Source organism: Lagopus leucura, unplaced genomic scaffold (assembly GCF_019238085.1).
Source record: "Lagopus leucura isolate 7727_CA_CO unplaced genomic scaffold, USGS_WTPT01 Super-Scaffold_100009, whole genome shotgun sequence".
In the NCBI taxonomy this organism is placed as follows: Eukaryota; Metazoa; Chordata; class Aves; order Galliformes; family Phasianidae; genus Lagopus; species Lagopus leucura.
This window is the reverse complement of record NW_024962266.1, coordinates 15,719,230-15,744,141: the sequence shown is the minus strand read 5'-3', so window position 1 is coordinate 15,744,141 and position 24,912 is coordinate 15,719,230. Positions and strand designations below refer to the sequence as shown.

At 44.2% G+C, this 24,912-nt stretch overlaps 1 protein-coding gene across 3 annotated transcripts; it reads right to left on the bottom strand.

Annotated features, from left to right (window-relative positions):
- Positions 1 to 7,443: 7,443 nt before the first annotated feature.
- Positions 7,444 to 24,800, bottom strand: LPAR3 (lysophosphatidic acid receptor 3). Of its 3 annotated transcripts, XM_042874189.1 has the most exons (5): positions 24,685 to 24,800; positions 24,062 to 24,219; positions 18,896 to 19,050; positions 15,254 to 16,011; positions 7,444 to 9,663 (listed from the first exon to the last, which is right to left on the bottom strand). In XM_042874189.1, the coding sequence occupies exons 4-5, from the start codon at positions 15,987 to 15,989 to the stop codon at positions 9,314 to 9,316; spliced, it is 1,086 nt and encodes a 361-aa protein (XP_042730123.1). In that variant the 5' UTR covers positions 15,990 to 16,011; positions 18,896 to 19,050; positions 24,062 to 24,219; positions 24,685 to 24,800; the 3' UTR covers positions 7,444 to 9,313. The 3 variants fall into 3 exon arrangements, with proteins under 3 accessions (XP_042730123.1, XP_042730120.1, XP_042730122.1); XM_042874186.1 differs by lacking the exons at positions 24,062 to 24,219; positions 24,685 to 24,800 and adding an exon at positions 23,444 to 23,769; XM_042874188.1 differs by lacking the exons at positions 18,896 to 19,050; positions 24,062 to 24,219; positions 24,685 to 24,800 and adding an exon at positions 18,585 to 18,744.
- Positions 24,801 to 24,912: the final 112 nt, after the last annotated feature.

The following is a 24,912-nucleotide window of genomic DNA, read 5'->3' as shown; positions in this document are numbered from 1 at the left end:
ATTTTCACACTTAATAGCAGTGTCCTCAGGATTCTCTCTGCAGTCTGAGTCCTTTGCAGCAACACGCAGCAGATACTGTTTTCCTTTTCTGTATTTCAAGGACACATTCATCTGTAGGCACTCCTAGAACCTCACCAGCATCGGAGAAGAATGTATAATTAAGTAAGGCAATCCTGATAAGAGATTTTGATATAGAGGTTACAGTTTGATAATCAGAAGCCAGACCTTGTATTTTAATTTGCCCCAGTGTTAAAAACCTCCCTGCTACTGGCTGTTAGCTCTTTCATTTCAGTTACACCCATCTGCTGTTTCCAAATACAGCAGCACAGCTGGCAGAGGGCTGGGCACGCCCGACTGGAGCTTGTGCTGGTCCTTCCCTGACACTAGCACCCTGTTCAGCTCACCAGCCTCTTCTACTCAGGGGAGAAGTGAGCAGAAGATGGAGTGGAGCCTCGGCACAGGGCTGGGCTTGCACTCGTGCCCTGCGTCAATCTCTTCTAAAATTTATCCTTGAGCATGGGCTGGCCAGGCAACATGGCTCCACAAGATGCTGGTGCCACCTCAGCCATTGTTGGGATATAGGAGGCAGCCCAAACCTGCAGCTGCCTGCCCTGACTGAGAGTGCAATCGTTTCCAGCTTGGGAGAATGAATGCTACGACCTGCAATCCTTCATCTTTTGTGTTGCCAGCGACAGCTCTGTGCACAGTGCCAGATCACACGCTTTGAGACCGGTTTGGTGCTCAGAGTCTTATCAATGGCCACATCTCCTCACTCCATTTCCCTGCCCTCCCCTCAGCACACGACCCCTGCCCAGCACAGCCTAAGGGCCCAGGGAGCCTGGCAGGTGGGTGCTGTGCAGCACAGGCCCAGAGTGGTGTGGGAGCCCTCAGTGGCCTGAGGCCAGCAGGCACTGAACAATGCTGGAGCCATGGGAGCACCGTGTTCCATGCCGGAACATGTTGTGCTGTGTCTGGCTTCAGCTCACACAGCACATGGTCCAGACAGAGCCTGGTTCCCCAGCTCTGCTCAACGTTTGGCTACAGGTTGTCATGAGGTCAGGGGGTGACGCAGAAGATGGGAGGTGGTTTGGCCTAAGCACTGCTGTACACATACCGTGTGAAGCAGCCTTGTCCTGGGTGCTGTATCCCAGTGTTGGCAATGAGCACGCACAGGATGCTGCGGCCACATTTACATAGACAGTATACATTTGTAGGTGGGTTGTAAACACTGACAAATCATTGTTTAAATCAGAAATAAACAAATAATCACATTTACAAATATAGATGTGTACAGCCTCCCCAGTGTGCAATAATAACAACCTAGAGCTCCTATAAATAGTAACATTCTGAAAATCTCTTCCAAATAAAGTTCTATTGTAACAAAACTTGGCTTATTTTTACTGGTAATCAGCTTATACCACTCTTTGAGGAAGACGACTAAATAAGACCTTTCACAGCTGCTACTGTCAGACAGTAGTATTTTTGCTGCTGGAACCATGGCATTTAACAGATGGAGAACCAGATAATGTAATGCCATAGCATTCACAAATAACATTTCAAAAGTGGTAGTCATGGTCTTTAAATAAAACTGGGCAAAGCAGAGCTGAGTCAACTGCAGCTCCTGGATGAAAGAGAGCTCCATTTGCTTTGTCTTTGAGAATGTAAAAAATGGTCCTTTAAAGTGCTGGGAGAGTATTTAAACCCCGTACCTGGGAGACAGGTGAGTGCCAGCAAGCTCTCCAGATGCAGCGCAGAATATGTGGGAACCCCCAGTATGGGTGGGAACTGTCTCCTGCACCTGTCAGGCCAGTACCATCAGGGCTCCACCAACAAGCTGCTGCTTGCTCTGCTCATCCCTTCCAAAAAAAAAAAAAAAAAAAAAAAAAAAAAAGAATTGTAGGAAGCTTTCAGGTGAATGTGGTGCAGAAGCAGTCCCAGCCACTGCAGCACCTCAGAAGCCCCAAGGTCCCTAGTGATATCTCCTACCTGAATCTATGCAGAAGTGCACAGAAATCAACGGTGCAGAACACAGCAGTGACAGCTCTTCACTGGGAGTATTGTCACTTTGCTTTTCATAAAGGTAACACATCACAAAGGTGCTGCTTGTCTCCCAGCCAAATGTAAGAATCAAATAGAGTATCAGTGGAAACCGAGTTTACTGGGCTGGTTGTGTCATCTCCAGTGTGTTGATGCAAATAGGCACTGGATTCGCCTTGCCTTGCCAACAGTGAAGACCAAAGTGAATCAACAACCCCTCAGGGTAGGTCCTGATGGAGCCTATTGCTACCATTTGTATCAAATCAGTGCATGCAGCACAGAGGAAATTACTATAACAAGTCAAAATATTTGGTGTGACTGCTGCAAGGATTTGGCATAAGCAGTTCTTACCTCCAAGTGTCATCTCAGCCCTGGCATCTTTCCTAAACAACATTTGGGTTTACTCCCTGAAAGCTCTGAGCTTCGAGTCTGAAGCTCACACTGATCCTGCAAAGGGTGAGGAGGAACTGAGAGGGCAACAGCAAAGGGGACAGAGAAGCAAGTTCCCATCTATCAGACTCCTGTCTGGCAACTCTCAGGTAGTCATTTAGGCTAGATTCCTTTTGATACTGAGATGTCATGTCTCACTATTCCTTTAAAAGCAGAGGAGATGCCAGCCCAAATAATTTGCTCAAGGATGATGAACCTCCAGTCTCCCTCCTACTAAAATAAGTGGACCCAGAATTAATTCCTGCCTGACAGTTATTGACAGGGTTATTAAGTGCTTTAGAAGCTTGTAGATGTCACTAAGATAGATGGCCATCTCTGCATGAGTCACCTTTAGGGAGGATCACAGACCATGATCCTACTAACGCATAGAAATGTGGTCGAAACTACTTCACCTTGACAATTCCTTAATTTTGCTGGCTATGTATTGGGATGAAGCCAGCTGATTCTGGTATTTTCCTGGCATTGACTGGGTGAGAATACAGTTAGCAGAGGTGCAGTAATGAGGGGGCAGTAAGCGGTGCGGCTCAGGAGAGGCTCCCAATTTACATTTTAATTTTAAAAAGCAATCATAAGCACAGGATCTACTTTTGCTTAGCTGAAATATTTACAATTTGCCAGCATCTAACAAACATATGTAAACATCAGACGTTCTTGCTGTTATTGTCAGTTTCTGACCTTGCAAAAACCCAAGACAAAAATGTCTGCTCAACCATATCTATTTCTTCTTGTGGTTCTCTGGTCTGTGAAATTGGAGGGTTGCTCTAGCATCCAGTGCTGCTGGAATTTATCTGTAGAGAAAAGAGTGGTTTAATGTGCGCTTTGAAGAACAAAGCAGAACACAAAAAAAATTACATAGACTCTGCAAAGAGATTATACAGGAGAAAATGGGACAAAACAGTGGATTTTGGACATAATCCAACACTGAAAATCTCTGATTTGGAAGCCCAAATGTTTCTTCTTTAAAATCAACAATTGTGTCTGGGGGGATTAGCTCATGGACCAATCCAGCCTTCCACCACTGTGCCTTTCCTGTGCCTGTTGGTACCACCAATGCAATGGGAACATTTGTCCTGTAGCAGAAACTTACAGCCTAAAACCAGACATTAACATCTTGATCTCACGAATGCTGACACATGCTTGGCTCCTTTCACAAGAAAAGTCTCCTGAAAGCAAAACAACTATATAAAAATGACAGCTAAGCACACATATGAGCAGTTGCAAGTTCACAGTCTACAGACCTTTATCTTTAGAGGCACAGAACCTTACATTTCAAATTAAATTAACTCATTTATACCTGTGGGAAAAATGATAGCCCTGTATCACCAAGTGCACTGTACAAACACACTGACATTCATAACAACTGATGCGTTAATCGAAATTTGAATAGAATCATTTAAGCATTAATAACATTTCCATCTCTAGAGGTCAAGCCTTTTACTCCCCAGCGTTTTGACATCCATTAATAACTGAACGTATTTCTAACAGAGACCTAATTAAAGCCAAATATTTGTTTGCATAAATATCCATCTGGAAGATGGAGAAGAGACTAACTCCACGGTACTGTAAGAATCGAGCCTATATAGGAGAGTATTAACATTTAGGGTCAAGAAAAAGACCTTGTGTCAAGAGGGTAGATCTGTATTCTGAACATTTACATGTATAAAATACAGCGTGGGGTGAGAGCACCAGCTCTTCCAGGCTATTATCTCATATCCTTCTGCAGGAGGTTTAGGAAGAAAATAAAACAACCTCCCTAGACAAGAAGCATGAAAGCAGGAGATCACCTACCAGAACCCCAACTAATTGCTTGTGCTCAGAAACCTCCTTATTTCCACATATGTCAGAGCAAGTGAGGAAAACCAGAGAGATCAGAGAAGATAAGCAGGCCTACAGATGGGCAAAGGAGTATTTTTAGAGAAGATAAACTTATCTATGGTTTCAGTGAAGCTAACATTAAAATTAAATTACAGCCATGAGTGAGAACAGATTAATTAGAGATTAGTGCTTCTCTTATTGTGCACACTGATTTTCTCACAGGGTGGTATGTCAGAGCCCTAAGCACGTAAGTGGAGAAATTGTTGAAATCTAATTCAGAAAAAAATTATTCTTAACGCAGCTGTATGCTGAATGTGGCACTGGCTAGTTTGAAAATGAATTTATTTCAATATACACTGAATAAATGCCCTTAGATGTATATCCAAAATAATCCAAAGTAGCATACACGCAGACTGCAAAAGAGAATTTCTAAACAGGTAGGAAGAAAACAGATGCTTCTGCCTGCTGCAGAGAAAAGAAACACCCTAATTCTATAAAAAGATGTATAAAAGAAGCCTGGGGACCAATTACTACTTGAAAGATATGCTGGGTGTTAGGAAGAATGGCTCAAAACATAGAAGTGTCTGAATTTGTTGTGTTTGGGGAGGAAGGGGTTGGGAAGCCCAGTATGACCTAATTCCTCATTTCAAGATGGATTTTACCCCCTCCTCTTTTTGTCTTTCCTGACAGAAGTGAAGCATAACATTCAAAAACCATTTTACAAAAAATAGTGGTAAGCAGATTGTCTGTGTGATTCTATATAACAAATGGATAAAATCGTTCAGCTTCTAGGTAATAGCAAGTGGCAAGTCTTCTCTAGTTACTATCAGCGTACATCACCCAGAGCTGTTTTTCAGCAAGGTTGGTTATCTGCTACAGTTCACCATATGGCCTCACAAATATGCGTAAGGAGGGAGTGGGCACCAGGGGGAAGTGGAATTGCTTCTTTCACATGATTTAAATATAATCATTACAGGCTAAGATAAATAACACAATTTGTCTACCTTCCTCTTATATCCATAGATTTTCAATTTGTAGTCTCATTTTTACAAGCAGCGGTTTCTCTGGACAAGACCAGGGTCTCACTCACATCCTATCCTTTAGGATAGCGGCCTATAGCCAGAACTGTAGGGCAAAAGCATAAAAACTATACATAGGTCACTCTGAAAGGAGTGCCTCCTATTTGCTTCCATGGAAACAACAACCAATACAAAAAACAAAGTAATAGTATTCAGTAGAGAAAATTCTCACCCTAAAAACTCTGTTTTCAACATACCACTACCTTGAGCGGTGCATTTTCACCAGCAGTGAAAAGAGCCTGCATGCCATACTCATAACAATCTGCATCTCTGGAAGTGACCTGCTGTCACCACTGCTGAAACACACCACACACTTCCTGACTGTGCTCGCATCTGCTCTTTGGTTTCCATCAATGTTCAGCAAGCAACAATAAAAGTCAATGGGTGCCATTTTTTTTTTTTTTTTTTTTTTGGCACAGAAGAATTCAGTGACACAGCTTTGCTTCATCCACTCTTCCATTCTGCTAGACTGCCCCCGTACTGCTCTCTGTCACATGGAAACAACAGCTATTTGCGGAAAGATTCAACCTCTACTGCCATTCCACCAACATCTGCCTCTGAGTTCCAAACACTGCACCCTTAGGGCGAAGTAGCTGTGGTAAAGCAGCCCCTGAAGTAGAGATGGAACCAGGCTGGAGATCTGGCCAAGCTGCCCTCCCAGGTAGATAGCTCACCCACACCACCTTGGTGGCAGCAGCAGTGCAGATACCAGAGCTCTGCCTCTCGCACGTGCAGTTACTGAACAACGATTAGTTGAACTGCTTATCCAGAATGATCTGAAAACTCTTCCAGGTAAAATCAAACCTTACCATTGGAGCTTTTAATAACAATCCTCCAAAAAGCACTTCTAATAATTACGATCATGCACACTTTACATGAGAGCTGACCAGAAAGGATAGACCATGCCCCTGGGAAAAGCCGTGAAGTACAAATTTGGTCTGAGAACAAGCAGCTGGAGACAGTACAGAAGTTAGTGCAGGTTTTCAAACTGTAATCACTGTAAACACATTAGAAATTAAATTAGAAATTTAATGTATTCACTGTTCAGTATTTACACCAATACAGCAGCTTTCAAGACTCCAGCATCACCAGGAAGATGGAAAGCCACATAGCTGAGCATTATGTAGGAGCAGATGTACAAAACCTCATGGGGGGATATTAATTTTCAGACAACAGGGACACCCTAAATAGCATGCCTTCTCTAACTGCTGCTTGCTTTTTATCCTCCTTACTCAACTACAAATAGCACTTCAGTGTTTTCCTTGAGACAAACCCTTCCAATAAATGTTTATAGAATTAAGAAGAAATTCCCTGCTATGTGAGTAACTGGATGTTTAGACAGCCTGATATAGGAAATAGTATACAGTCTCTTCGTAGGAAAATTTGATGCAAAATCAGTTTCCTGTTCTGATCCTGCCCCATCAGAGCTTATAGTAATGATGGGCAAGGGAGTAGCTCTCCAAGGAAAAATCAAATGCCAAAATAGAGGGCATGGCACAATACAAAGTGCTGTTCACAGAGCATCATTTTATTTATTTATGTAGGGAGGTGGGGGGAGCTGGAAAAAATATCCTTGGTTGCTTTTGTTTTTCAAATGAGAAAATACGAAGACTAGAAGCACTGGCCTCAAGTCTTTCTACTTGTGCCAGAGCTGTGGTTAATTCTGCTCTACCTTTCATCTATACCAGGAGTCCACCCTGTGAGCTGCTTTACAGTCAGTGCAGCCCAAGTGCAGATTCACTTTTCCTGCTTACCCAAAAAGGTAATCCACATGTGGTTTACTTTTGCAGCCCAAATTCTGAGTTCTGCAGCAGAAATCTAGTATTTTGTCCATTGCTGGACATGGCCTCAGTCTTCATGCAAGTTCTCTTCAAGCCTCAACCCAACTAAGCATTACACTGCTGCATTTATTGACACCACTAGCCAATCTTTTTCAAACAAAAACCTTTATATGAGAGTATAAAACAAGGTCTCCCCATCATCATTTTTGTGTGCCAGGCAACATTCAATCACCATCCAAACAGGAAAAAAAACAAGTGGTTTACTTTTAAGTAGCATTTTATTTTCCTTTAGCTTCGTATACTGAGTTTCAGCCTAGCTAGCACAAACCATGCACTACAAGTAGCTCTAGAGACAAACACGTTCATGATGCCATTGCAACGTCACTGGTTCTAGAAAGAACAATTTTACATATTTTGCAGAACACCAAACTAATGAAGTAGTAATTGCACAAGAACATTGCATTATAATGGCAAAAACAAACAAATGTAAACCTTTGCAGCATTATTCATAAATACAGCACTTACCTTGAAATGTTAGGCTATACCCCTTCTAGCTAACTTGTGTTACAGAGGAGCTCTCTGAACAAGGGCTTGCTGTGTTTGTAAGCCAAGGTCTGCTGAGAAATACCCCAGTGCCTTCTACAAAACTGCAACTCAATCTTTAAGCCAGGTGGTGGTTCTGCTTTGGCCAGCACAATCCAGATACTTGCATGCAAGTTGTATCAAAAGAATTTGCCCAAACCAAACAACTCATCACCTTTTGGACTCATACAATATGCTCTCGATGTTGTTCTCCAACAATTTCAGGCAGCCAAAACTTCCCAAAATGAAGTCGTTCATTGACAACAACCAGGTTTTCTCTAAGACAACACAGGTAGCTCTTGTTATATTACAGCACCGAGAAATTCATGTTCCAATTATTAAACTAAAAGTTTACAACTTAAAAACATTACCCTTGAACTTTAAGTTGCTGGATTACTATTAGAGCATAGTCTCTAAGTCAAAACTTCAGGGTTTTTGGGCTGTGGCTGCATCCACGCTAGACAATCAATCAGTAATAATGCTGAAAGCCCTTCATTGCTCATTTTCTCATGGCCTCTTCATCCCTCAAGCAACGTCTAGTAAGAACTGCTTGTAAATCAGAGGTTAAACATGAATTGATTGTCTGATCCTGTCTGGATCGCTTTGTAATCTTGTAGGGATTATGTTGTCTTTGGGATTTTTCTTCTTTAATTTCTATTTTAAATAGCTTAATTGAGCCTACGTATAAACCTATGTTATTTAGACACCCCTTAGAAGTTTGCCCTCTTACAACAGGGCTTCAGGTATCACTTCCCTCAGTGGCAGAGCAGTTACAAAGAGGGGTGAGCCACCCATCTGATATTATCTGGAAGTAAGAAGAGAGCATAATGAACCCAGCCATGCTTCTTTGCTCCTAGTCCACCCTCCACAGCTAGCTACGTGACAGCAGCAAAGCGTGCAGCACGTCTCCTTGCAGCACTCATGCCTGTGTGGGAGCAGTAATTGCTCTTGTGCTTTCTGTAATGTCACATCCTGATGATTTATGGCTGACTTGGATATACACATGCACAGGTATTTGGTCTTCCCATCACAGCTGGGTTTCTGGCACAGCTTTAATAAACCAAACTACCTATCTTGAAAGTAAGAGGAGTAAAAGAAAAGGTAAGTATGAACTATTTCATGAACTTTGTAAACACAGAAAGCAAACAGGCCACAAATTCTGTCCAGCCCAGCCTATAGCCCTTCTCAAGAAAACTCTCAAAGCATGAATACCATGCACTGGAGGGTCTCACTATGTTGTTTACATTTTGTTTCCATGAACAAAGAAGTTTCTCATATGTGCTTACTCCAGTCACAAAAAAAAACTAATTTCAGGTGTCTGAAAAAGGAAAATAAAAACAAACAAACAAACAAACAAACGAGAGAGAAAGACTGCAGCATGAAGTTTTTTTTTTCCGTTACAAAGTGTTTTTCCATCAGGCAATTATTTATAAGAACTTTTGTTAACACTGGAGTTGAGGCTCTGGAACAAAATGGATATATTGTTTACTAGCTTTGTCAGTCGATCTGCTCTTACAAAACTTCTCCCTTCCCCCTCCGGTTCTCAGCCAAGTCAGTCTCTTGAATCACTCAGGAGTTGCCGTTTTCACTAAGATCTCCTTTCCCACAAATTGTCCCTTGAATAATGCCATCTTCAATGTACTGCCCTGTGGTGTCCGTGCTCCTGCCAAGCACAGTTGAGGGGATTCGTGATGAGCGTCTCTCCTGGTTCCTATCATCAGAGGAGCAGCAAAGCATTCTCTTCATGGTACCCCACATCTCATCATCTTTATAGGAATAAATTACTGGATTCATAACAGAGTTCAGCAGGGCCAGGAGAAGAAACCACCTTTTCACATTCTGAACCCCACAGTTGGTGCAGTTCAGGCCATCGAGCAGCAAGACAACCAAGCCAGGAGTCCAGCAGACAACAAATGCACCTAGAAATAAAGGAGAGTGAGAAAGTCAAGCAAAACAAACAAACAAACAAAAAACACTTTAGACTGACAGGGGGTTTCTTTTTACATCTTATGAGGCTATGTGTTCATCAAAAATTTACAAAAAATAAAAATAAAAAAAGAAGAGGACAAAACACTGTCAGTAGCAAAACTGTATCTACAACAGCTTCTCTGCCTGGCCCAGAACACACAACTTGCAGGAGCCTGCAGGGAGAGAGCATCCAGCTGCTGGCAGCCCCAGCCTGAACACAAGTAGGAAAAGGTCCTCACAATAGCAAAACATCCAATCTGGTAGATAAATAACACCTCTGAAGATCACAGCTAGCACTTTGAATGGAGATGCTGTCCTCTCTTCATTTCTCCCTTGTACTCCACGCTTCCCACTTCCTCCACTTGTAAGGGAGAATAGAGAAATAAACTAATAGATGAGTTAATGAAGATGAATCAAAATGAGAGTGGTGAAACAAGATGACAAAAGCCCAGCCCTGGAGCAGCAGGATTGTCCCCACCTGGGGGTGAAGCTGGTAGGGTGGGGGGGTTAGGGTTAGGATGGGACATGGCAATCCAACAGGCTTCCAGCCCCAAGAGGGGTCCCAGCATGTCCCCACCTCTGCCTGCTTCCTGCAGCACCACCAGCTCCCAGGTCCTCGCCTGGGAGCCCACTAAGAACACGGCCCTGGTGATGCTAACTTAGCACAAGCCACAATTGCTGCCTGACATACTGAAATAGAAAATTATAACTGTGTGTGAAAGCACACTTCAAATATTATACTGAGGAAATTCCAATCATTTATAACAGCCCCTTTTTTGGCCTTAAAAAATAATGAAACACATAAGGATGATAGCAGCTACATGCTAAGAAGCTCTCCTGGGATTCTCATGATCTGTTTTGTCTATTTTGGTCCTGCTCATTTCCAGGAGACTGCTGATTTTTCCCATGCCCAAGCTGTGCCCAGAGCCCAGAGCAGCCCGGCTATTTGCAGGACCCAGCCTAGAAGCACCTCTGGCATCCAGCACTCATCCAGTGCAGCACCTGCTTGTGTAGCAATACACACAGCCCCCAGCCAGGAGTTCAGTGGGCACAGTGCCCATCTGAAGGGCAAGCCATATAACAGCATATAAAATGAACTCATACATTATACTGGATACTGAGTACTATATCCAGGGCAACACAGTGCAGATCTTGATGCAAAACAATCCTCTTGCAGATATTTCTTTTCTTTTGAAGAGCTTCAAAAGGAATCCAGGTGAAGTGCAATCAGTGAGTTTACTGTGTTCCTAGAAGTACTATGCAGAATGCAAAGGCAAGAGACTAACTCCTTCAGAAAACACATTTTCTATTCTGCTGTGCCAAGATGTTTGTGATGCTAAGTACCAATTTCATAGTGTTAGTTTAGAGTTAATGGTCAGCATCAGTAACATTCCTCCAGCACCACTGGCACCAGGAGCAGCAGGCTGCCACCACAATGCACTTTCTCTGGTCAGTCCCCACACTATGCACTGGTTTGGCCCCACCATGCTGAGTAAGCAGCGGTGACAATAAGTTCTACAGTCTGCAGTGGAGCAAACATTGCACTGATTTACCATCCTGGGGCTAAAGGCAAATCCCACCCACGGCAGCCAGCACTGAAACCAGACCACCCAGACCAGAATGACTACATGAGAGGCTCAGCAAGTATTCAGACACAGTGCTTTTGCAGGCCACCAAGGGTCACTGGTGAACTTGTTGGCAACCATGCCGGTTCCATGCAGAAATTAATGTGGCAGCAAGCTCTTCCCTGAGCAAGCACAGAAAACATTCTTTTCACAGTACCAAAGCATGCAAAGTGCAGCACTGCTTTCCTGAAAGTCAGCAGGAGAAGCAGACCCAAAGCCAGGTTTAACAGAAGTCACAGAGAAACCCCTCCTTCAAACAAATCCTGAGCTCAGCAGGTGGACTAAGTCAATGAATTCCCAGGATACAGAGCAGGAGACCTATCAATATTGCAAAGGCAAAAGTAAGGAGAGGGTGCAGACAGCTCTATGCTATCCAGCGCACAGCATGCAGAACTGTAATTCCCCACTCTGGGAGGCTGCATCCTATCCATGACCAAGGACAGGGATAGAGAGGAATGCAGCGACAGCACTGGGGCTCCTACTTCAACTCCACCCAAAAAAAGCACATTGTTCTGTAGGGATACAACCTAAATCATTCACATCCTACTCATAGCAAGGTGCTGGTGAAAGCAAGGCACTGAGACTTACAGCCTTTCTAGGATTAAGATATTTTTAACCACAGACCTTTCACAGGGAGCCATAGTTAAACATAAATATAAGCCTTTCTTTTGTCCCTCTGGTGATTTTCTTTGCAGTCTTTTCATCCCGTAGCAGATCCTCTCCCTGACACTATGCCACACTTCCAAAACAATTTCTTTTCTGGGACTCTAAAATTCAGAGTGTGACATAAAGCAAATCCTGGCTGCAGCATGAACCAGAACTACTCTGAGACTTCACACCGGACTAAGGGAGATCAGGTATCACAGTGCCTCAAGGTCAACGTGAGGATTTTCCACTGGTTTGCAAACATGGATTTCCTTGTAGACTGCATCATCTATACTTAAAAATGAAGGAATTCCTGTGTACCTGGAAGTGCTGCTGAGCCTTTGCCATAAATCTCTCCACATGCCAACACTAAGAAGGAAAATTAAAAAAAAAAAAAAACAAAAAACAATCACAATCAATGTGGCAGCTTCCAGTTGTCCTTGCCACACGTGCACATAAGTTAAAACAGCATGTTACTGGCTAAACTATGTATTTACTAGAACTGAAAGTCATCTTCCTCAAGGAAGCTTTTTCATCAGGAATGTCACTGCCAAGTTCAGATGAGCGGTGGCACACACCCCACCTGGATATCACATACACCTGCCTGGGCCTTTCCTCTAAGCCACAGCTGCACGCTCTGCCAGTACTAAGGCAAAGCTAAGGATTTTAGCCTCTTTTGCTAGGTTTCCCATTTCCAATCATGTAACTCCTCACAGTTTGGCATGCCAAAGGAATGCTATTTCAGCTGCTTCTAACCTGTGATGGACCATGGGACCAAAGGCAAAAGGAGAAATGACAGGGACCTCAGTCCAGGTCTCTGAAAGAGCTATGCAAAGAGTGGTGCAAAGAACTCTCTGCAGCTGAGATCACCATGCACCCAGAAAGTTAAACTGAAACAAGGGCTCACTGGCACCTGACAGCAGGACCAAGGGAGAACTCCACTCATAGAGGATAGCAATGTTTTGGAAGTGATGCCTTGCCTCCACCTCCTTCCCCAGGGAGGAGAGTAAGCCAACAGCAAGGCAGCAGGATTTTGTCCTGAAGCTGCCATGACGCCAAGAGAGCATGTTAGCAAGCACCTTCATTCTCATCACATTTCCTCCAGCAACAGAGCTTCCTGGAATTACTTTTAACTAATATCATATCAGGCTTTTATTGGAAAGCATCTTCACACATTTCAGAGCAAACCACTGAAAGTAACTGCCTTGAGCTGAAAACCCCAAATCCACATGCGGCATACAGCTATATGTTGTTGCAACAATGGAAATAAGAATAGCTTTAAAAGCATCAGAAATGGTCACTTGAGGGTTCTTTTGGTAATCAGAAAGACCAGAAAACATGGCTATCCAGTTTCTAATGCCTTTTGCATAGTGTGCTCGGATGACTAGGCCAGGAATGCATATTCAAGCTGTTCTAAGAAATCCTTATTCCTAGAAATAATCATTTATAAAAAGCCTGACAGAGCTAACATTTGTAGGATTGGTATGAAGGAAAATGCTAAGAAACATTTCCTCTGACACTGGAGTTTGGAATAGATGACACGTGTATTCATTTGACTTTTATGGAGGTAATTTCTGTTTTGATTTTGCTTCTGATTGGACATGTAAAAATGATGAGCATCAAAGCAGTGCACAGACTTTCTAAGTTAAATTTGCCTGTCCCAGCAAGCTATGCCACCAGATGCTTTGCCTGAATCATAGTTTAATCTGGTCGCTTAGGAGCCATTCTGGAAGAAAGAAAAAGCTGACATTGATCTCGAAATCAACCCTAAGGCCCCTTATCCCCAGCAAAAGAAAAAAAGAACTTGAAAGGAAGGACATGAACTTTGAAGTAGGTTATTTCTTTCCTGAATGCCTAAGAAGGAGCAGGAATGGATTCATACTGCCTCAAGAAACAAGTGTAAATAATTACACCCAGAGGGCTTTGTTCTGGTCTTTGGACTTAATCCTGCAGGTGCTCTCCACACTGCTCACTCTCTCTGCTTGTACCAGCTCAATAGCCTTCTTCCCAGTACAAAGACCTCTTAGCTCTGCTGGGCAAACACATACTAGCACTAAGAGCTAACAGAGTTATTCCCAGATTTTACTCAGCCTCGTCCAGCTTTGCTTTATACAACATTACAGCAATAGCCTTCACTAAAGAATGATTACAAATAAATCTCTGCTTTCCTTCTTTATCTTAAGGATTTCTTGTTCTGACCTCGAAAATGGAAAAGACTGGCATAACTGAGGTTTGTTGAGGCAAAAGGGAGATGGCAGAGTAGCCAGCTGCTTGCAGTACAAAGCACAGCAGAAGGTCTGGGTGAAATTTCCTCAGTTCCAGAAACATCTCTACTATTGTTCCTGAAGGAGCACAGCTAAGCTAGATGCAAGTACAGTACCACTGTACAGCACATAGCTGTGTCCTATGTACATAGGAACACCAACTTCCCCCAAATCTCCATCTGTCCTGCACTGGCTCGTACAACATCAGAAGTAAAGCCATATTCATGGCCTCAGAGTCCCCATCACCTGAGCCAGTGACAGCCCAGTTCCACCGCAGTGAGCTGCACAAGCCATACTTAAGTGAAGTCTGTCTTTTACATAACATCCCATTCAGATTGAAGTCTTCCTTGGTAAAATTCACCACACCAGCCAGCATTTTCTTCCAACAAAACAGCCATCCACTCTGGGCCCCTCTAATTAATTTGAAAAGCAGCTGCATCACAACGAACTGCAGTAAACTGAGCTGCTTAACTATCCAGAGCATCTTCAGGGCAGAATCTAAGTAAAATCTCAAGATGAAGGTGAATCTTCCTCTTACGAAACTAGTCTCTGGCAGGAGAAAATATCACAGATCCACCAAGCATCCTTTTCTATCCCCAGGGAAGGTGCATTTGCAAGTAGAATAGCTAGTGAACTTGGGAAACAGCCAAAAGGATTCAGGACGTTGTGCAGATATAGAAGAACATCTTTTGGAAAGTATTTTTCTGGGTAGCAGTGATTCTTCCTAAGCCTTCCTCCACAGCTATGTTACAACTCACTCTTCCCACCAACAAAGAATGTATAATTTGTATTTTGTAAAAAGCTGCCTACAACCAAGCAGCCTGAGCATTTACCAAACAGAGATGCTTATTTTCTAAGAGTTGACTGGTCGTGTACCTCAGGCTGCTGTTCCAAGCAACATTTATTTCACAGTTCAAGTTGGACAGAAGGCTAACGAACTTCAGGGCTTTAGTGAGTTTTCATTTTGTTTGTACACGTGATTGGCTACCTGGTTGGCAGCCTCTTACCTAAAAGAGTCATGACGGTCTTCATAAGCTTCACAGGGGTCCTCCTGCGGCTAATAGATCCACTAGTGTGCGATGACAAGACATTAGTTTTCCGCTGGACATACATGTAGATTCTTATGTACACCACCACCATAATGAAGAAAACAACAAGGTTTAGGACACTCCAGAACACCAAGTAACTTCTACTGTAAATAGGTGCCAGGGAAGAGCAGGCAGAAATGTCACAGAGGCAGTTCCAACCCAAGGTAGGAACAGCACCCATGAAAATGGCAATGGCCCAAATAGATATAATTAAGAAGGTGACTCTCTTCTTCGTGAGATTACTGTGGATCTTCATCCGCATGATTGACATGTGCCGCTCAACTGCTATGACGAGGAGATTCACCAGGGAAGCCGTCAGGCTCGTGTCCAGAAGACCCTGACGCAGAAACCAGCGGTTAACAGTTAATGTCTTAGACACAGGACCAGTGTGGAACATCAAGAAGACATAAGCAATCCCAGCAAAAAAGTCTGCAGCAGCTAAATTGGCCAACAGATAGTAAAATGGAAAATGAAACCTCTTGTTCTTGACCACAGCTGCTATGACCAGTGAATTCGAAATGAAAATGAAGAGGCAAAAAAATGTCCCAAAACACAGAACACCAATCAGTGGTGGCCCTGTCCACTCATCTGCTGTGTGAGTGTTTGTCCTATTATAAAAGAAGTCCATGCTCTTATCATAGTAACATTCATTCATCCTGGATTACAGCCCCTGCATCCTAGGAAGGGAAAAAAAGGAAAAATTAAAATTAACTACCGGTCCTTGCTTGAATCACCATAACTAGCAGCTTTCTTTTGGGGGCAAAGGAAGGGGTATGAGAAGGCATATATTTGCAGGCCTCAAGAAGATCATTCATATTGTACAATTTAATGCAGGAGATATTTGTCCACCAAAGGACTGCAATGCATGATGCTTTGATGAAATACAAATTTTCCCAAAGTCTTCCTTGCTTCTAAGCCCCCAGCAGTCCCCCTGCACTAACAGTCACACTGTGCAGGCAGCAATGTGGAAGTTAAGAGGTTAATAGTGACTTCCTGGAGGTCAAAAAAGTCTGAGCAACAGCCAGGCCCTTCTGACTGTGAAACCCCATGTTTAAGCCACAGCCCCATCATTATTTCCATTTCTTAGTGTATCCAGTCAGGACAGAGAAGCATAAATCATAACTCTTCCATTTTACTGGCTAAACAATGAAAAGCCTATTACTGGAAACGTCTTTTTTTCCCATTATATATTAATGAATGTAATAACATATGCATATAAAATGCTAAAGGCATATATATTCTGAGCATGTGCCAGTTATTTACTGCTACAGGATTTAAGTAGATGTGCAGAAACGGGAAAGAAACACTGCACATATTTGACGGCACTGAAGCCACAGATTATTTTATTGGGCTGTCAACCCAAAGCCCTGTGAGCAACACACCCACCCACCAATTATCTTCAGACCCAAAACACAGTCCCCTAACCAACTGCAGCACACAGAACACCCCAACACAGCAGTAGTGCGGGGCTGTTCTCTTACACCCACTCAGCACAGCTTTGGACTATGAATGTGATGGAAGGGGGGGTCTGGTTTCCAGATGACAGCACAGTTCAGCTTCTCCAGTGAGGTCAGTGTCAGCTGCCTGGGCAATCTGACTGCATTTTTTGCAAACCAAAAGAGCTCAAACTGATTCACGTAGGCAGTGGCTGCTCTTGGAGAGCAAAGGCTTTGCAGCCGGGTGTGAATAGATGTAATTGATGCCTGATTATCACTAGGCTTGATGTTTTCTGTCAGGATCTGAGTAAGTGTTTTAGCAACGACTTCACTAACAGATCCTACATAATGTTTACCAAACACAGGAAACCAACTGCAGGACAAGATGCTGGTCACAGCAGGCACCACACAGAGCAGCTCCCAAGGACAGGAGCGGCAGGGACACAGTGATGCTGGGGGAAACACAATGCCAGATCCATAAGCCTCCTCAGGAGCCTTGGGGTGTGAGACCAAGAAGAAGGCTTAGTGGGGCCAAAAAGAGGGAAAAGTAACAGATAAAATGGGCACAGGCAGAGATGTAAAGCAGGCGTAGGCTTTTTACTTCTGTAACTAATTCTGAATACAGATAAAGATCAGGTTCACTTAGGTAATCACAGGCTAATAATGGACTAGCAGTTATATTTCATCTCTGTAGTGACTGAGAAGCAAATTAAGCAACCCCCAGCAGGCTGGCTAACAATTCACATTTATATTAAAAATACTTTGAGTTATAAAAGATTTGTCTTCTTTTATTTAAGTTATACTACACTGGCTATTTCCTTCAATATTTCTGTCATCTAATTTTAAATCACTTCATACTGCTCCACCATTATTACTTGCAGCAAACTGAACACTTTTTGAATACTTCATTTTCCTGAACTTGCTCCTTGCCCCTTCTGGTTTCAACCCTACACCATGCAGTCAGCAGGAAGGCCAGCTGCTTGACATTGGTTTCTATTTTATCATCTTCAAGAACAGGGGCAACCACTTTTTAAGAAAAAATCTCTTATTTAAAGCATCAAATTCAAGTAGCTAGAAGTAAGAACAGTTGTTTAAGGACAGGAAGCGGAAGGAAGCAAGTAAATCATCCCCTGCACTGAAATATTACAAAGCAACTCTCCATCTAAAAATAAAGGGGTTTCAGCAACTCTTGATCTACCATCAGGAGTCACACAGAGATCCGTGCCTCTCTCTTGTTGCTCAGCGCAGCATGGTAGAGTTGAGCAGTCAGTAAATCTCACATTTTTACTCAGAAACTACTCGGAACAAGCTGCAATTAAATCTGTAAGTGACCAGAAGGCCCCAGGCAGCAACAGAAAACAGCCACTGGAGCTGGGAGCCCTGCCCAGTGCAGGTGGCTCTGGGCTCACCCACTGAGGCAGAAAAGGGCTTGCTGAGCCTGGCAGGGAGCTTCTGCAGAACAACGCAAGCGCCTGCATATAGAACTAGCATTTTGGGCAAGAACAGTAGGGGAAAAAAAATCTGTGAAAATTACAGGGAAGGATTTCTGAACATGTATCTTACTGTGTAATCATCTCAAGAGGTGGATCTCTTGCTTGCAAGTGACAGGACAGTAAAGAGATCTGCAAACATTCTTTTGTATCTTATCTGGGGAATGATCTTAAAGAAACCTGTAATATCAACTCCGAACTTTAATTCTAAATACTACAGATTATTGAGATGCCATCCTCATTTGAAACAGTTCCCTTCCAAAAAAAAAAACAAAAACAAAAACACCCGTCAGTACTTCACTAAAATAATCATGGTACACTCACTGTCACACAGCACAGCTCAAACGACAAATGACTTTGGAAGCACTGCCTTGTGATGTTGAGCTAACACAGGAGGAGCAGAACACCGTTCAGCTGAGGTCTCAGGCTCACAGTGCTGGCTCTGGATATGCCCAGGCAGAGGCTGCATCCAAGTGAGAGCTGAACAGCTAGTGTGCATCCCAGTGCTGCAGAGCTCCAGGCTGCCAGTACCAGTCTATGCATGCAGAGCACACCTCACTCCAGAGTCCATCCAGAGTGTGGGTATTTCACACCTCCATTTCACTGCTGTGTCCTCACAGCAGAACCAGGCTGACCTCAGGGCAGCTGTATCCTCACAGGTGCTGCACCACATGGGAGGAGATATCCCTTATTTCCCAGAATGGCACAGGTTAGCACACTGCAGGATTTGATTCTCCAGGTCATCTCTTCTGCAGCCAGACAGGAGATCGTTTTCTTAATTAGGGCAGATCTAAACAGAAGAAGAAAAATAAATGTATTAAACATTAGACATTTTAGATTAAGTATTTTTAAACAAATAATTGAAAAATCAGTCATAATATTGTTAGTCCAAGTTATAAAATTAATAGAAACTGAAGCAGTAGAAAAAAAAGCTAGACCTTTTATTTTGGAAGTAGCTTTCACCAGCTTGATATTTGCAGCTTTTGTGGCGAAAGACAATAAGCCATCTCCATTCATCACCTCTGCATCGCTCACAGTATTACAGACCTCCACAAACTCTAAATATATAACTGTATCAGTCAATATGACTATGTCAGTCAATGTACAGTAGCTATATACTGTGTATTCTACAGGTGGGCTATTCTATTTGCTCGCAGCAAGTCACTTGAAAGTGAAAACTTTAATAGTGCCAGGAAGCATATCCTTGCCAAAAAGGCAGTTTTCCTCAGTCTATTTAATGAGTTCAGTTCAACTAACGGTGGCTACAAATATCAGGAGCTGACAGACTCTGAAGTAAGCTTTCCTTTAGCATACCAAGTACGCATACACTTTGTGTGGGAGAAGTTATCTGCTCCAAAAATATCAAAAGATTTGGTTTGGTTGAACGGTTTGCAAACATAAAAAGCATGCGTTCTGAATGCTCCCCATTCCAGGGTATCTTCAGCTCTGCTGACTGAAAGACAGCTTGCATATCTGATTCTGCATTTCTCTATGCAAGCGCATCTTGTGTGAAGGATACATTCTGACTTGACACTTTGATCAAAATTAACTTGGCCTTCTCATCAGTTTCTCATCATTAATGCAGCCAGTTCTGAAGGAAAACTCAAACAGCATTTTAGTCAGAGACTTTTAAGAGAAGGTCATCCTAAAACTTCACCTGCAAGCCATGGAGTGATTCACAGCACACACCACAGCTTCCCTGCCTTTCCTGCCCAATGAAAGTCACGTTGTTTCAAGGTATTTGTCATAAGCTCATGGCAAAGCTGGCATCAGCTGGGGACATGAAAAGCTGCTGCCCTGCTGCTGTATGAGGGCAGCAGGACAGGAGCAGACAGGCTGTGAGGAGCAGGTAAGGTGCGCTTCAGGCTGCAGCAGGGCAGGAAGGCAGAGCAGTGCCATAGGCCGCAATAGGACAGAGCCCTAGCAGGTCTTGAGACTGATCATAGGACAGCTCAGGCACACAGGGCTGATCACATTGACACACACATGCTGCAGGCACTGCAGGCAGAGAAAGGAGGCAAACAGCTCTGGGTCCTGCACCCTGTCCATTGCTTCAGAAAAACACCATGCTGCAGCAGCTGCCCACCTGCATGTCCTGAGCAGAAGCTAAAACAGAAATCCCACAGGCAGCAGATGGCCTCGCAGCAACACTAGCCTGATAGAGGCTGGGTGCCTGCAGACCACCCCGCAAGGCACTTATGGCACTAAGGCACTTATGCCTTAGCACTTATGCCTTAGGCAGACAAGGACACTCCAGATCTCCTCTGTTTCCAGACAGCTGGCACCCGCACACTTCCATTTCTCCAGCCACCGAGAAGCTCCTCCTGCCCTACTCTGCAGGGAAGGCAGAAGGCAGGAAGGCTACCTGCAGCAGCAGCACCAGATCACCAGTCCAGCAAGGGAAGCAGTTCTGTGTTCCACTCCACACCCTGAATGCATGCATGGCCACGGAGGGAAACAACACAGCCAAATGATTGCACGGTAACCCAAGAAACCCATTCAGGTTACTCCAGCTTAAGAAAAAAAAAAGAAAGAAATGCCAGTGCTGACAAGGGCGTGTAACGCAACCCCAGCCAAAAATGTTAATATGTAACTGTAAGAAGGAATCTGGTGAGGTAAGCTCTCACTTCACTCTGAGTTGTCTTTAAAAGTTAATTGCTATTATACAAAGATCAGTTTAGAGAAATGGGTGAAAAGGAAGTTTTTCCTTAAATCCCCGTTCTCAGTCAAGTCAGTTTGTGATGCACGCAGAACATAATGTTATCCGTGAGCACCTCAGACTCTAAACCAAAGACCTTTTATCTGGTACCATTAGAGGATGCGGTGGAAGCCAATACACATTTGGCAGGTTTTACAGAGACAAATTATCTCAGAAGTAACCATTTCAAGTTTGGTTTATTAAGGAAATTCTACGGGCGCTGCCCGTGCTCAGAAGAGCACACCGCACAGCCCACTTCAAGGCACTAAGAACACAATTTTAAAATCCATTCTTTTAAATGCAGCTCTGGAAGATGGGAAAATCTTACTGTAAAGTTATAAAGCTTAATGAGCATGCTGTTGAACATGGTGAACTTACTTATTACTACAGAAACCCATTTCTGGCTGTGGTTGGCTTTTTTTCTTCATAACTTCAGATAATTGACTGCAAACGCAGATCGAGCATACACAAGTAGCTTTACTATATTATTCTAAAAGGAGTTGAAGACCGAGATAAGGAGAACAGAGTGCCACATCCATTTCCACTCCAAGCCTGCTTCATTTCCATAATGTTAAGCTGATGGAAATGGTCAGACTTCCTCCAGGATTCTCATCTTATACATGAACAGCCCATTTTAATGGCATCATAGTTTGGACTAGAGTGGAAAAGGATGGGATGAGGGAAGTTAAGAAAATTCTGTAGGCATGTTGCATTTCTGAGACATATAAATAATTTCTCTTTGAATTACTTCTGTGTTCAGTGTCTTATTAGGTGGCGGAAAAATTTAAGGCTATTAGACAACTCATGAAGCCTTATTATTGTTTGCAGGATGCGGGGTATAAACAAAAGAGTCTTAAGAAAAGCATTAAACCTACCAAAACTTTAGGACCTCAAAACTAAATATTTAAATTGCAAGAACGGGAAGCAGTACCGCCAGCCATGGACCACAGCGCCTTGTACACACAGACTGATAAGAGGCTGGAAATCACTACTGCACCCAGCAGTGTCACCCTGTGCATGCCTGTGGCAGTGCTGGTGCCTTGCAAGCTGCTGCCAGCTGTGAGGACAGCCAGGCTGGGAAGCATGAAGGCACCTACATGAGTCCTGGCAAAGCTCAGCTTCTATCTCCTGGCATGCCTCCAGCACAGCTACCCCACTGCTAAGGTTTTTGAAAGCTCTGATCCCTACAAGCAGTTGTTAGGGACAGCTACCAAGCAACTCAATAGTTACCACAGGTTTAGACTTCAGACTTTGGTAATTTAAGACTTTCTGAAATTATGGTTTACTAAATCTATATATGGAGTCCAAACTAAAAACTTCACTGCAAAGCTTTCATTTAAAGTCTCCTTTAAGTGTGGTTCTGGAAGGAGCTGGCAGGTCATCCTATAATGTGGAAACAGACACAGTACTTAAAGTATTTAAAAACTGTACAGATAGCCTTTACAATGTGAAACATGCTCCTAGAAAATACCTGCTCTGCTTCTAAACTAAGCTGGCCATTTCTCTAGATCCTTCTCACCAGTAAACTGATCACCAGCAGACCCATTTCTTGCAGCCCAGCACACAGAACTCAAATGCTGGACACACAAACCCTTTCAGCACATTCACCATCAAGTGAGCTTTCATTTTTCATTCTCAAGCCACTGCTGATTAGAAAAAGCCACCTGCCTGAATCTGACCAGGTAACATATTCAGAGCCCTGGTTTACAAGCACATGCTTTGCTGGAAGTGGTAGGGATGTTGGGGTTTGGAACATACCTGCTAGGCATGTGGAAGTGGACCTAATTGCTTTAAAAACAATCAGAAATTCATACAGAGGTATGAATCTTGAAGACCAACTGCTTGTATGGGGATATATTCTCTTTGATATCCAGTACTTCAGAAATTGTTTTGTTATCTGATAGTATAAGGACTATGCCAGAAGGTGCTTTCAAGAGTTAGTTGTCAGAAGAGGACCCAGCCAGCTCAACTGCCCTGAAGCTGCAGCCTGCTGTTCTGCTAAGAGCCAAATGCATCCACCAGCTTTACATGAGATAAAGCCACATCTTTTCTGATTGCGTTTCTTTCATTTTAGTTCATTTTCAGCACACAGACAAACTCACTGCTTGCAGATGAAGTTTTTCCACCATGTAACTCATTTTCAGTTGTGCTTCTTGCTAACCTCTCAGAAGACCACAGGAACATGCAAGAAACCACATATGCTCAAAGAAGCAAGCTACAGCAATACACATCAGCAGCCTGTAACAGTAATCACCCTTTTCTGGGCTCCCTTTGCAGGGGGAGAACAGACCGACGCACACTCGCACAGAAGGTGAAAACACAAAGGTACGAGCTCTTTTTTTTTTTTTTTCCTCTTGATGCAAAAACAGTTGGAAGTAGCCGTGCAAAACAACATTCACGAATTTCTCAGAGCATCATGCAGCTCGAGGCCATACCTTACAAGTAACTTCAGAGAGCACAGCAAACATCCGTACGCCGTACTTACTGCCAGCGCCTCAGCGGGACACCACACGCGTACACATACAGAGGTGAGCAAAGCCAGGTGAAACCCGCGGAACCACACGTGTGCGTGGGTCTCCCGCTGCCGCCGCACCGCGTCGCAGCCCGTGTGCGGATCGTGCTTCGCCCTCCGGCAGCCCCGAACCGCTCGGTTCCGCTAGCGGCGGAGGACGGCGGGCACTCCAGAGTCAAGAGTTGACAAGACTACAGAAAACGCTGCTCTAGTCCGCTACAAGAAGCGTAGTTCGCAGATCCCGAAGCCGATGCAGCCTGCAGCCGAGCCGTTCCATCGCTGCCGGGCTCCGCTCTCCGGCCCCGCGACCCGCCCGCCCCCCGGCCCGGCCCGGCGGGGTGCCGGGGCCCTGCCCGGTGCCGCGGCTCCGCTGGAACTCACCGGCAGCCTCCGGAGCCGCGCCCGCCGCCCGGAGCCGCCCGCCCGCCGCCCGCCCCACGCCGCCTTAACCCGTCCTGCGCCGCCCGGCCCTGGCCCGGCCCGGACCCCGCTCGTACGGAGCACCTCCGCGTGGAACGCTTTATGGCTGCGCGTTCTCCCAGGGGCGCCGAGGGGAGCCTTCCCACCTCCCGCTGAAGCACCGCGACGTACCCAGAGCCCACCGGGGGCTGAGACAGCTCTCACGTTTTGGGAGACACAATGGCAAAACCCGAACGAAGAGCACTGACTTCCACGAGCAGCTGGGGACAGGACCAATAGGTGTACAGACTGCTTCCCTCCAGCATCAGATGTAGATGGATTTATATCAGCTATAGAAGAACAAATAAACAGAACAATCCCATACCCAACAAGGTGATGCAGAAAGCATAAGGCTCACATCATCCTGGAATCTAGGAGCTAGCCCACAGCTTTACCATGAAGGACAAACTAAGCACCAGTGTAGGTGCCACAGGTCTGAGCACTGGGTCTGTCCCAGTGCTGCCCACCTGCGTGATTCACCAAAAGCAGGCACATGGCCCAGATGCACAGGGCCATGCACGTGTCTGCTGGAGCACTGACAAAAGAAAGTCACAGAATGAAGTCTGATTTCTCATGCTGTACTTGCTACCAGGATGTCTAAGTACTACAGCACTAGAAATAGGTGGAGCCCCACACATTAATATGACACACATTATGCCACACCACCTCTACCTCAGCAGTTTTTGCTATTTTGTTCATAAGGGGAAGATCCCAATATAAGAGCCTGAAATTGTACCCCCTTACCGAACACTCACCTTGCAGCTGGCTCAGGAAGCTGTCTTCTCCTCCCTCCTGCCCTTTGCTTCCAGGTCTGTCTGTTCACTGCCTTCCCTTCTGCTTCTCTCCTTTTAAGACTTGTTCCCTAGGAATGAGAAGCTCATCACATACAAGGCAGCCAGAGCTAAGAGCCTTTTCTCAGGGCTGTTTGAAAAAAACCTATACTCAAGTCCTGCTTCCATTACATCATGTTACTCCTTAACAGC